The sequence below is a fragment of the Morone saxatilis genome, unplaced genomic scaffold (assembly GCF_004916995.1).
Source record: "Morone saxatilis isolate NCDOM2014 unplaced genomic scaffold, NCSU_SB_2.0 Contig20, whole genome shotgun sequence".
NCBI classification, from domain to species: Eukaryota; Metazoa; Chordata; class Actinopteri; family Moronidae; genus Morone; species Morone saxatilis.
This window is the reverse complement of record NW_023339763.1, coordinates 14460119-14473746: the sequence shown is the minus strand read 5'-3', so window position 1 is coordinate 14473746 and position 13628 is coordinate 14460119. Positions and strand designations below refer to the sequence as shown.

Below are 13628 nucleotides of genomic sequence, written 5' to 3'. Positions count from 1 at the left end.
CTACTGTAGCTCAAATTACTGAAAAAGTTAATGCTGGTTCTGATAGAAAGGTGTCAGAACACACAGTGGTGTCCAGGTGGTCATAATGTTATGGCCCAGTGAAGCAGAAAAGGTGTAATGAGTTCATGATCAACTAACATGGGGTTAATTTTGTATACAGTACATGAGCCAGGATTTATTGTCGAGGGAATCACAGTGTGAGTTGCAAAATTCTTTTAGAACTAAAGTGTAATTAGAGACCTTCAACGAGCCACTTGGGTTAAGATAATGGCAGTCTATGATATGCAAGATGGCCAAAAACACAAAGTTTCAGACTGTTGATGCATGAAAGCAGCAATGCGCTGTATCCTTTAGTGAATTTGGATTTTAAAGCTGTACGGTTATTTTCTCAAATACGGACAACAACAGTGTTCAAGTTTTAATTACCCAGATGGTCCAGAGGACTGAAGTTGCTGCAGGGAAGAAGAAGAAACAGCTCACCTGTAGAAGTAGGAGCAACCTCGCACTGTGTTGTGGCTGAAATATTCCTGGGTTTTCTCGTTGCCAAAATCCTCCAGAGGATCAGCCCACAGCAAGTCACACATGGGCCCAAAAGCCGGCGGCTCCTTGAACCGATCCAACTTTACATAAAGAAGCAGAAATGCAGCATTTATAAAAAACTGCACAAACAGCCAGCGTACACTCACACCTGGTAGTGCAGAGGCAGCATATTATTACCTTTTTAATGTCATCTAAGGTGTGTATTTCAGGTGAGAGTCCACCATGGACACACAGAAACTGTTGGTTCATGAGTGCAGCCAGGGGAAGGCAGTCAAATGCATCCATACATGAGTCATAGACCTGCTCTGAGTACTTGATTTTACCTGACAGAAGACAGAAATGTAATCAGAAACAGTGTTTATGTTTGCATATAAAATTAATATGGCATGTTTCTTACTGTTTCTCCTCACTTTTGATATAGACACAAAACTAGTATATTTAAATATTTGCAGGTTGAAATAAACAGGTAATATGCAAATATAAGAAGTACAAATTTAAGAAATAATATTTATTATAGAGTATGCACACAGTATGTACTATGATAATAATTAATATATATTTAATGGGTCTTGTTATCAGCTTTAAAGTTTCAATTGTCCACAGACATTTTCATCCCCTTTTTCTGTGCTGTCATACAGAATTAACAGTCCTAACAGACAGGTGCATTTATTGTAATTTCTACCAAAAGTGCTCCAGGCTACACATGACATTAGCAAGACAGAGAGAGGAAAAAATAAAATAAAAACAATATGATTAAAAGCTACTCACATTCTTGTTTGAAGGTGAAATATTCTGTCAAATGTCTACATTCATGATTTCCACGAAGTAAAAATAATGTCTTTGGATAGAGGATTTTCAGCGACCAGAGGTATAAAACACACTAAAACAAAGATATGAACAAATAGTTATTTCCTGTAAAAAGCAGCAAAAAATAATCATCTTTCTGCAGTTTGTTTCCCCCCATGAATAACTTCATGATATTCTGATGGTTTTACCTCAATACTGAAGTAGCCGCGGTCAACGTAGTCCCCGAGGAACAGGTACCGTGTTGTGGCTGGTGATCCTCCCACTTCAAACAGCTTCATAAGATCAAAGAATTGCCCATGGATGTCACCACACACTGGAAAACAACCAAAGGACAGCAAACATTACAGAATCAAAGAATCAAATTGAATATCTTTGTCTGCATCCTTGTGCTTTGCGTTCCCATCCATCTTTTTTGTGTTGAATTCCATTCAGTGAAACGATGATATGCAAGTTTGCGTGGATGTGTAACGCCTGCAGAGCAGAGCAGGAGATACATTTCTCCTTTTTATTGGTTCTGAAGGTTCAGAAGACAGAAAACAAGAAGAACATTCTGGCAGGATCTCATGGCAGTACAGAGTAGCGCACTTTGTATCAGAGGTGTGTATCTTCTTTTTATGCTCAGGTATCTTTATAAATAGACAGACAGGTGGGCAGGCAGCAACGAGATGCTACAGTTTGTGTTCATCTCAGTATCTCAATATCCTCAATAATTCATATTTGATAAAGGTGATGCTGTTTTGATTGCTGTTGCTGCTTGTAAAGATCCACACCAGACATGTATTAAGACATAAGTACAAACAGTCTGCTCATAGCGCTTATTGAATTAATGTGTGTTTTGATATGTTTTTTCCACATAATTTCCGCATTGAAATCCTTAAAAACTCACCTTCTCCTTCTAACTCACACAAGACGTCTACTACTTCACTGTAAAGTCCATTCTCAGCGTATGTTTGAAGTTTCTACATCACACCTTTACTCCCAAACTATTTGTGATTTCGCAAATCATGCTTGCAATAGGGATGGCACCTTCTGGTCAGTTGGTCGGTTGATATGCAATTGTCCGGACTAATTTTCATTAGTCGGACAATTGCTTCTTAATCCATTATTTATGGACAACAAATGTGTTTTTGTTTTGATTATGGTATGGTTTAATAGACAATAAGACATCCCCCTTTTTACAACAAAGCCGCCTGGAGACTGCAGGACTTTACTTAACTTACTGAACTTTTACTCAGCTCCAAACTACAAGAACAAGAAGTGAGTAGATAGAAGTTTATTTTTTAATGTTACCAGTTATCTGTGGTACAACTTCAAACTTGGAAGCTGTAAGTTTTATGTTGTTTTAGTGGTCACTGTTTTGTTAGGCCAGCCGAATTATGCTTTAGCAAGCTGTTAAGTGTGTACTGCCTCAAGCTGGGGCATTTGGGTCTAATGGTAATACTGAGTGATGGTAACTGTTTTTTCATTAGTTTTTTTCTGTAACGCTTTATACTGCCTTAGCTTTATTGTTGTACGAAAGCTTGTTTTGCTTGCCAGTGTGTATTTGTGTGTATGTGTTGCTGCTGTATGTAAATTAACTTGATGGACATGCCCTGAATGTAAGAATATAATTAAATGGTCCAAATACAGGAATTCATTGTGTTTGCAATGTTCTGTAACTTTGATTGGCAGCCAGCAGCTACCAGATACTGTACTGTGCTCGAATAAGTTAACCTCGAAATAACGTGCAGATTTTTTTCCCCCCAACAAACCGATCGATTTGTTGAAGAGAATGTAGAATTTCAGTCGACTAAGATTTTCTTTGGTTGACTAAAGCCCTAGCTTGTAGGCCTGCCCCCTAAAAGTTATATTTTCAGTGAGCACACTGAGAACTTTTCACTTTCAGCATGTGAAAACATTCTGTCACACTCTGCACATACATCATTCTGCACAGTGAAGCTCAAACATCCAACTGTAGGAAGAAGAAGAAAAATATATTTCTGACTGGAGGGGGACTTTAAAATATCAAAAGAGTAAACATGGGCTGGCATTAATAATAAAGTATAATGTTCAATGAAATATAGATGTTATGTAACCATATACAATAGCATAAATAACAATAGCTATATATAAAAACAAGCATATTGTATGCTAGTTTAAAAATGTATTACAGCTCAGGGCATGTCCACATTTCTTCATTATTAATCTAGATTATTGTATGCAACAGACTAACCTCCCCCAGCATAGAAAAGCCAATTAGTTGTGTCAAGTAGAAACAAGATCGACTTCACCTGTAACAGTAAGCTAAATATGTTATGGAAATAATATTTATGAATATGCATATTCATGCTGCAAGAATATATATTTAATCTGCAATTACAGCCATAATAGCAGTAGTAAAACCCCTAAATACTATTGAAAGTACTTGGAGCACTTTAGTTTGAGAATATAATGGTATAAATTTCTCCCACCCTTAGGTCTTCATCGTGCTGAGATATTTCTATGGCCCTAGGCTGAAAGGCCTCTGTCGTCCACAGAGAAATGAGAAGCGCTCACCTCAAAGAGGTAGAAAAAGCTCAAGCCCCCGGGGAGATACATACTTTTTTGCAGCGAACACTATGGCTCAGGAGTGCAAACCTACATCTCATTTCCTTACTGCCTTCAATTTTTCATTATCATCTTCCTCTGTCTCCTTCTCTCCTACTCATCCTCCATCTCCTCTCTCTTTTCTGTCTCCCCTATCAGCTCCACAGTGGCCTTCGCCCACTCAAAGCTTAGAGCAATGTGAGTGGGAGACTGCTTGTGTGACTAAAGCAATCAAACACACACATGTGCACATACATACACGCACATACACAAACACCCATCCATATAAGTAAATCTTCACAAGTGCACTGCCTTGTAATGTATGACTACACACACACACAGCTGCAAAGACATTCAAACACAACTCAAGCTCACAGAAATATAAAACAGACCTCCACACTTACAAATGCCCGTACACAATACTCATCATCCATATTTCATACTAAATACATAAAGCCTCCATTTTCCTGACACCAGTCAAGATGAAGAGACTTCTCCTCAAGTCAATGTGCATTTCATCCATTTGTCACCTTTGTTTCGGTTTAAACACTGTACATGCTTTCAAGGAAGACAATTAAGACAATCACATGTATATTTAATGTCACACAGTTTCAGGTGAAGCTGAATGGCCTTGTAATGGTCCATCATATGTCCACAGTGCAAATTATTCAGGGGTATTTCAAGGATATGTCAAAGACAAAGATGTAACTTCGATTTGATCAAAGTGTTAGGACTCTATTTAGACTGCTTTATCCCAAAGTGTCTAGCACCACATAAATATTGAAATTATTTTTAGCAGATGCGCCTTTATTGGATAGCAACAGTTGAGACAGACAAACAAGAAACATTGGAGAGAGAGAGACGAGCAACAAAGGTCCGTGGCTGCAGTGTTACCAATGCATCCCAACCTTATTTTGTCTAGCAGAGGTAAAGGTACAGAAACATGAGGAGAGAGAGGGGAAATTACATGCAGGGTTGCAGAGCTGGCCAGAATCAAACGGGTAATGTTGATGTTATATGGTATGCAGCACAACCACAGGGCCACAGGACACCCCAATTAAAACCCTCTCGTGAATTTAACAAAAGAAGCTTGTTGTTGAAATATTTATTATTACTAAATAAAACTGTTTAAAATTGAAAAAAAAAACTAAGAATAAGTAAACTATGACCAGGCATTTTTTATTCCAACTTTTAGTACTGGGCAGTTTTCCAATTTTCTCAAATAAGCATTTCACTCTGTACAAAGAAAACTGAGACTGGACATCCATACCTACTAGCTCTTTTTAGTTTCTCAATTTCCTGGCTAATTTAATCCAAAAAAACAACCCATTATTTTAACAACAAAACTTCAACCAGAGTAAAAAGTCTCTTGATTAATTTCTCGTAATGGTAAACTTGAATATACAGGATAAAATCATTTTGTGTCTGGAAAAGAAGATGCGCTACCTCGGTCTCTCTCATAAGGTAACACGTACACAACAATTCCTACATTCAGGTGTTTATGAATGAACATACATATGAATATTATATTCCATTTCTGCCAACAGATCCTCCTAAGTGTTACACTGGATCTAAAAACCCTGATCCACGCGCTACTGTCGTTTACACTGGTGCCTTTACTCACATTACATGTGCTGAGCACAATATCTTTGAGCCAGAATGCAGTTGAAACTTACTTCAGAGTCAAAGCACTGCAGTAGTCTACATTACTGAAAAAGCCTCACCCATAACAGACCAGTGATTTAGTTTCTGATTGGAGAAGACATACAGTCTTTCTGAAATATCGTTGGCCTATTTCACTTGACAAGATAATGACGATTCTACCTGAAAGTGAGTTTCCTGCACCGAGAATTTACATTCCTATTATCTGCGTTTCTTTCTGCTTGTGCTCCAGTCAGGTGCCTTGTTTATTTTTGTACTACAGGTACAAACAGCAGCACTGTCTATCCACATCCTCCAACTCCTTATTAAGTCCTATGCCTAACATCAGCATTTTACCATGTCATTGTGAGCACCTTAGCATGTAGATGTTAGCGTTTAGCTCAAGTACAACCTCACAGAGCAGCAAGCATGGCTAAATGTTCTACTTTCTTCACCAGATAGTTGCTAACTTCGCTAAAATGAACACTGAATCATTTGGGCCAAGGAGCTAAGATGGAGCATTTTGGTAAAAGAGGTCATGCTTCCTGACAATATAAGTTATGATGTGGGGTTCCACTTATTCTTCCAGGGCTGTTGTAACTTAAACTGTAGCGAAAAGTCTCTGTATTTATTTCACCTATAATGTTTAGGCTAATGGTGTCTGCCTCTCACGCAGCACCAGGTGAGACTGGGTGGGTACATCACACCCTGGACAGGCTGCCAACCTTTTGACACAGAGCATGTGCTTTTGGAGGCATTCTTGCTTGTGAGTGATTTTATAGTTTACAATGTTTTCCTCAGCTTTAAATGTTAAAATTAGAGAGATAACTTGAACATTTAGCAAACATGGTAAACTACTCCATATAATAATGTAAGCATATCATCAAACAATGTAAGGTGTGGTCTGGTCTATGTATTACGCCCTTCTCCCTATCAACTATCCAAAAATGCCAAAAAAGAAGAACAAACAAACAGTAGCACAATGTCACACACCCACAGACCAGACTCTCTATCATTGATATAAATGGGGTAGAGAAAATATCACTAACGCCTCTCAGTATAATGCAATATAACAAAAACTGAACATTATAAACTTCAGTAAGATTTATTACAGGGCTCCTGTAGCAGGCTGCATTAATATTAGCAAGTTGCGAGATAAGTTTCCTTTAGTGTGTCACATTTGGTGACACAAGACTTTTAAAAGCCAATGTTTTGCCTACTGTAAGACGTGAAAAACAGGCAGGCCAAATAAACTGCAAACTGAAGCAGCAGGTAGCAGTGGTGAGACTGATTGTCTGTAATTCAAGCCTCATGTCATATTATATCTAACCAGATCAAATATCTTTAACCACAATGCTGAGTCATTACAATTTCCTGGTGTAGCTTCCTACAGCTGGCTATAAGTGCAGCAGGAAGAGTGCCAGGTAAATATTTCTAACAGGTTTAATACCTGTGACTGGTGCCTCGATGTCCAGTATAGTTTTCTCCTGACGCAGGATAGCTGCTCCCTCGTTGACGATTCGAAGCGCCACGGCTTCCTCTACGCGGCCCTCCTTGGTGAGGTGGGCCTTCAGGAGATCCACGCGAGGTTTCCCTTCGCAGTCAAACACTTCCTTCAATGTAAGGCGGTGGCTCAAGGGGAAGGGGACAGCTGAGGACAGAGCACAGGCACATGGTGACATTTAAACAGTGGGGACATCGCAGTAACTATGGCTACTGTTAAGGCCATCAAGGATACAATTCTTGACTCGATTCTTGTGTCTCTGCACTGTTGTGAGAGAATAGTGCCAAACACCACTCAGGAATGATAGAGACAACATATCATCAAGGTATTCATGCAGAAATCCTATTTGTGAAATCCCCATCCATGGTTCGCCTGCAGGCATTACTGTGCTTTCTGCTGCATCCAACCATCCATCTTTGTTGATTTACGGTATATGTACATCTTTGGCATGAAAACCATGTTGATAAACATGGCTTTGCTTAATATGCAGAGGGACATGACAGTATGAGAAGCCATTTGCAGCTTTAAATGAAACAGTAGATAGAATTATCTTAAATTCCTTAGAAATATATGTCAAACACCATTATTCTTCACAGATGTTTATCTTTACAAATTAGCTTTTCCCCCCTGATGTGCGTGCCCTTATTTCTGCAGTGTGTTTTAAATGTGTTGCATATGTAGTGTTATATTCCTTTACGTTAGCAATACATAATATACTGTATGTCTTACTTGAAATATAATTAAATTCTATATAATAAATTACACTGAGTGTACAATGCAGAAAATAAAAGCCTCTTATATCCCTGCTAATATTATGAACTTTTAATATGTGTAAATGGCAACAGACAAGATCGGTAACTGGAGGAAAACGACACAAAAATCCCAAAGTCAGTTAATAACAGTTTTTCCAGTATAGATGTGTGGTTACTTGCTAAGTATTTTCTGAGTGCTGGATAACACTCAGCTAACATCTAAGCACTCTGTTCATCCAGCACTCTCCCTGGATTGCTAAAGCCTGTGGCCATTAAAATGCACCAGTCACCTACCCAACAGACCGTCTGTGAAACTGTGAAATCCAACCACAGATCATTACTTCAGTGGCAGCAAAGGTTATTCATTAGATCTGATCTCTGTGTGCTGTCACTGCAAGCTTTCATGGCCCCATGTATTGAAATTAATCTACAGATCATCTGGATTAACACGGAAAACTCAAGTGTAGGAGCTGTAAAGAATTCAGATGAAAAGACAAAAATAAGTCACATGAAGTCCAGTTGCAAGTCGTATTTTTGTGTACCATAATCACTTATTCAATGTACCAAATCAAACACACCCCTGATGTTGTGTGACAAACAGGTGCATGCTGGGTCTGGCTAACTGCTAAATGCTAAAATCATAAGGCTAACATGCTCATAGTGGTGGATCCTCCTGTGGTGACTTGTACGTTTGCTTTGGGTCGTTTACCTTAAGTGAGGTGAAGCCTTTCTGCATTTTTTGATCATCTAGGCCAATTCAGTTGATCACGTTTTGTGTGTGTTTACGAGCTGCAGCTGCTGTCTGGATAACGGATATCTGGTTATTGTTTACAGTCCAATTACCAACTTGAGATGCAAAAATGGAGCGAGACGTGAGAGATCGTTTCTGATTTTTTTGTTACATTTCGGCTAATCTTTATAAACAGATATCTATGAAGGTCCAGTGTGTTACCAGTGTGTAACATTTTAAGAGGATCTATTGGCAGAAATGCAATATAATCTTCACAGGTATGTTTTCATTAGTGTGTAATCACCTGAATATAGGAATTGTTGTATTTTTGTTACCTTACAATGAGCTGCTTTTATCAACAGATGCAGTAGCAGTTACCCAAAATGGACCAACCACACACTGGCTATGGATAGAGCCTTTCATGTTTTTCTTGCGTTTTGCAGCCACTGTAGTTTTTCCAACACACTTTACAGCCCATTCTCATTCCCAGGTCGTATATATATATATGTTTATAGAGACTAATATAATCTTTATATGTATGTATTAGCTGCCTTGTTCATTATTCTGCTGTTTAAGTAGCTAAAGTAGGCTGTAATATTGGGCTTCATAGGACTTTTTATTTATTGTTGGTCATTTTTGTGTAGTTGTCTGAGTTTTTCTTACTTTTCTGGCTACATTGAAGGAGGCTATTTTGTGTGTATATATATATTATAATGATAGCTTAATGCACAAGCTGCTAATTTTAACGCACTTTGTTTTGTAGACTAAAGGTGTTTTTTAATTTAATAGTTTTATCATATAACATTACATCATATGCAAGGCCATACAAATGTGATGCAGTAATGTTTATTCTATGTTTTCACTGACCTACTTTACATTTTCTCTTTTACTTGAGTAAAGTCTTAGTACTCTTTCCATCCCTGCGCATATGTACACATAACACAAGCTGTCAGCAGTAGTATATTCAGGAGTAAGGGTATGCTTGCCAGATCTGTGCAGTGCATAGCAAACAGGGCCACTCAGCAGTGCCAAATGAAGAGACGACAAAAGAAGAGTCTCAAAGCTCAGGCTTAAACTGAACATGATCAACATGCTTTTTAATAATGAATGCTTGACTAGAGAAATCTCAAAGTCGCTGCTCCTGGGATAATGAGGCGAGCCCCAGCGAGTGAATTTAATGGGACTCAAATTTTTCACAGTGTGCAGTGTGTATCTGTGATGGCGATGTGTACTTTAACACTTTACCAGCTAGTACAAACTCAGCACAGTCACCACTCAAGCTTTAGTTTAGTTAATGTCATTGTGCACTGATGAATTTGCTGGATGTTTTTTGCAATTGGCATTACATACATGTAGAAAAATAACTGTGATGCAGAAACCTGAGTTACTTTTTTAACTGATTTTACTTTTTGACACACACTACTCACATTTTTTCCAACTGCTGGCAGCTTTTTAACAGTAACAGTAAAATGAACTGAAATGGAGCCACATGCAGATGCTTTGAAAAGGACATTACACTTAAGCTTTTTTTAGGCAGAATAGAGCAACAAAGGATTTAGCTCACTAATAACAAAGAAATCCCCAAAAAAGCAACCCAGATCCTTAACAAATGATCTTCAACAACATATTTCAGAGACACACACGTGTAGATGCAGACATACAGTACAAGCACAGTGATATAGATGTGTGGTGAGATGAAATGAGATGAAAAGCTGACTTCTGCTCAGCACCCGAGCAGAGTTGAACTATGAAATACTGTATGTTGCCGGGCAACAGCAGCAGCAGCAGCAGCAGCTGACTGTTGGAGTACAGCCAGCGCCGCCGCGGAAAACTGCAATTTGCATTGGAGGTTCACATAGATGCTGTTGGAAATGCTTATGCAGAGTAGACGCGAGTCAAAATTTTCCAATCATGTTGAGTATGAGCTTGTACTGTACACGTTTTTATGCCAAAACATGTCTTCCTGAGAATGGTTTATCCATTCTGCAAGCTTCAAATAAAATTAAGTGTATGGTAGGTTTGTGTTGCTAATGAGCAACCCCAGGTTCAGTCAGGAAACGCTGAATGCTTCATCTGATTGGACTAACTAGACAGTAAGAGGTCCAATTAACATGCACAGACCCAAGTGTCATGCATTTAACATAATGTCATGAGAGTCTTGTCGCTTTTTTCACCCACACCCTACAGCTCTGCCAGCTGAGATCTGCTTTATGTGTGGTTTAAAGGTTTTATGTTCCCCTTGACTGATTTTAAAAATGTAGATAGAAGCAGATCTTTTTAGCCAAACCCAACTATTGCTCCATCGTAACCATAATAAAATATTAATGTCATCTTAACTGTTGAATCAATTTGCTACTGAATGCTGGAGTGGATGTTTAAACCTGTCACTGGGCCTGTTTACTTTAAAGCTGACATATTAAGTATCATATTGTTGCATAATTATTTATTCAAAGAAACGTTTTTTAATAACTTCAAACAATGGATGAAACAGTTACAGATTAACATATTGCATTTCTTTCGGAATACAGCAACTGCATCAGTCTATGAAATCAGGACATCAGTCAGTAATTGGAAGAAAATTAGGTGCTACAATAAAGTAAGATAGTTCACAGGTGTACTAAAGGCCTCATCCCTAAAATAACTGACCTGAATAGGCCTCTTCATGCCCACAGCAGCAGTGGTGACAGTGCTGTGGAAAACAAACTGCACAGACCAGCAGTTATTTTATCTCTTAAGATATGTTCTGTCAGGTTAAAACATGTAAGAGAAAAGAGAAACTTTCTGAGCTTTAAGTTAGAGATATGTAAAGGGATAAAAATAACTCGGAGTAGCTTGTAGTGTCAGTCCGTGGTAGTTTGCTACATGCAGCACCACACGCGATAACTGTAAGGACCGTCAGTCTCAACTCATCAAAATCCCCATTGTCCTGATAGCTTCCTTTGATCACCTGAATGATGCATGATTCGGCTTCGTGCATCTCATTTTTTTCGGCCCTTCAGGGATTGAAAATAAGAGAATTGGGGAGCAGATAAAAGTGACAAAAGGAACGTTCATATTAGTTCATTAGCCAAGCAATTTCTAACCTTTATAGCATAAATCATTTGTGATACAACAATAATAGCATCTGACCAACAAGACAAATGAAGATTTTGGTGGAATGATTTATTTTTGTCAAAAAGACCAAGTTAATGGGGACTAGATAAGATCTAATAGGGAGACATAGATAAAGCTATTTAGCAAGTTTCTAAATTACACAGCCTGAAGCTACTTGAATATCAAAAATGACACAAATACATATGATTTTACTCAACCAGAAAAAAAAATGCTTTGATTGTTTCACACCCCAAATCCTAAATGTTACATGACCATGTTACAAAAGCAGAAAACTGAGTCAGAATTCTTGGCTGTGCTTCATTTGCTGATATAAACCTTTTGTTTGATATTTTTTTGAGTGCCTGGATGTCAGTAAAAGCTTTGCCAAAGAAGTAACCACAATAGTTTTATCTTGGTTGTGAGATCTTGCTCAAAAATACAACAACTAAGCACATTTTAGACCAACTTCTTTCTCCTGTTATGGACTTTATGGTTGACAAATGGATATACTGCCCTAGTAAAACAATGAGCTGTATCATGTGCTAACAGGGTGAATGTAATGAGATGTGTCAGCAGTTTGGACAGTGTGTTATTTGATACACTTCAAAATCAGTCTGTGATAGGAAACTCTTTAGTGATTGTGCCTGCTGTCTGATGAAGCGCTCCACCAAAAACCTGTCTAAAAAAAAGATAGTTAAGGTCCCTTAGGGGGGACCTGGCTCATTTTCTGACAATATAGTTCCTTAAATTGCTAAATAAAGCTTTGTCAGTTGAAGCAGCGCATACATGCAAACATTGGTCGTGCCTGCAGTCATTATCACATGAGTGAATCTAACAGTGTAGATTACTCCGTGTTTCTACAACTCTGTAGCCTAAAGGACAAAGTTGTTAATGCTGACTGAGCTGCTCACCATCACGTTAATATACTGAATGCGAATATTTTCAGGCACTGTGAGCTGATCCATGGTCAAAATGAGCCGGACTAAATGAGTTAGGGCACAACTGTGAGCACTTCATCATCCTCCATTGATCCAAGTTGTATTCTCAGTAATTCTCTGACAGAGCAGCCTTCTCTACATCTAGTGATGGAGATTTTTGCGATTCCTTATAGACCTTTTCTAATCAAATTAAAACATGACTCACTCCTGGTGAAATATACCCCCATTAAATGTCAATTTCATGCCCTCTTCCTCTTTCCATTGGCCCTGTCAAAGCCTGTGAAATCCTGCTGCATCACTGCCCCAGCTTCTACCACAAGCTCGGCAATTCAGCTGTTTTTTTTGTTTTTTACCCCCCCAGTCTCTCCTCTCATGCCAAAGAAAAGATACAGTCAAATCGTGACAGCAAAGACTAAAATATAAATACAGTTGTGCAATAAATTTTTTTTGGAAATAAATCCATATTTTCTCAGTGCACTGCTGCTGCTTCTACGCTTTCTGCCCGCTCTCCGTGGGGGCTGTGCAGCAAAGAAACCCGGATTGTTTATCAACATCAAAGCAGCCCACTACCATCAGCGGCGTGAGCACAACTTGATGGCCGCATACACACCATCAATGCACGACATGAAAATAAAAAAAGGCCATATTCTGCCCAAGGAGCTGCACAATTGAGATGTTATGTAATATCTTCAGCGGTAACCACGCGCAAAATGTAGGCTAACTTACATTTCACCATCCGATCGGTGGCGTTTAAGGCGATGTCAGCGTTAGACATCTTCATGGGCAGTTGCTGTCTTCGTGGCTGAAGCGTTTTTCTCTCTCCCTTCCTTTTGGGGTCTACTCTCAGTATTAGTTGCTGAAATGCGACTGGTGCTGTGGCATCACTTAGATGATGCGCCCCCTCCGTGCGTCGGTGCTGCGCCGGGTAGGACTGCTGCTCCCCAGGCAGAGAGGCGGGCGGGCAGGGATGGATGCTGGATGCTGTAGGAGCCGCTGATGCTGCTGCTGTGCTAAGCTGTTAATGTGGGGGAGGATGCACGGAGAGAGAGAGAGAGAGA

At 39.0% G+C, this 13628-nt stretch overlaps 1 protein-coding gene across 2 annotated transcripts in view; it reads right to left on the bottom strand.

The window, feature by feature from the left end:
* ppp3ca (protein phosphatase 3, catalytic subunit, alpha isozyme) overlaps positions 1–13619 on the bottom strand; it is a 27341-nt gene extending 13722 nt beyond the window's left edge. For both annotated transcript variants that reach the window (XM_035666088.1, XM_035666089.1), the window contains exons 1-6: positions 13297–13619; positions 7004–7204; positions 1536–1660; positions 1309–1420; positions 718–863; positions 481–620 (exon numbers count right to left, since the gene is read on the bottom strand). In XM_035666088.1, the coding sequence (XP_035521981.1) occupies positions 481–620; positions 718–863; positions 1309–1420; positions 1536–1660; positions 7004–7204; positions 13297–13351 (779 nt within the window). In that variant the 5' untranslated portion in view covers positions 13352–13619. The remainder of the gene's footprint in view (positions 1–480; positions 621–717; positions 864–1308; positions 1421–1535; positions 1661–7003; positions 7205–13296) is intronic.
* Positions 13620–13628: the final 9 nt, after the last annotated feature.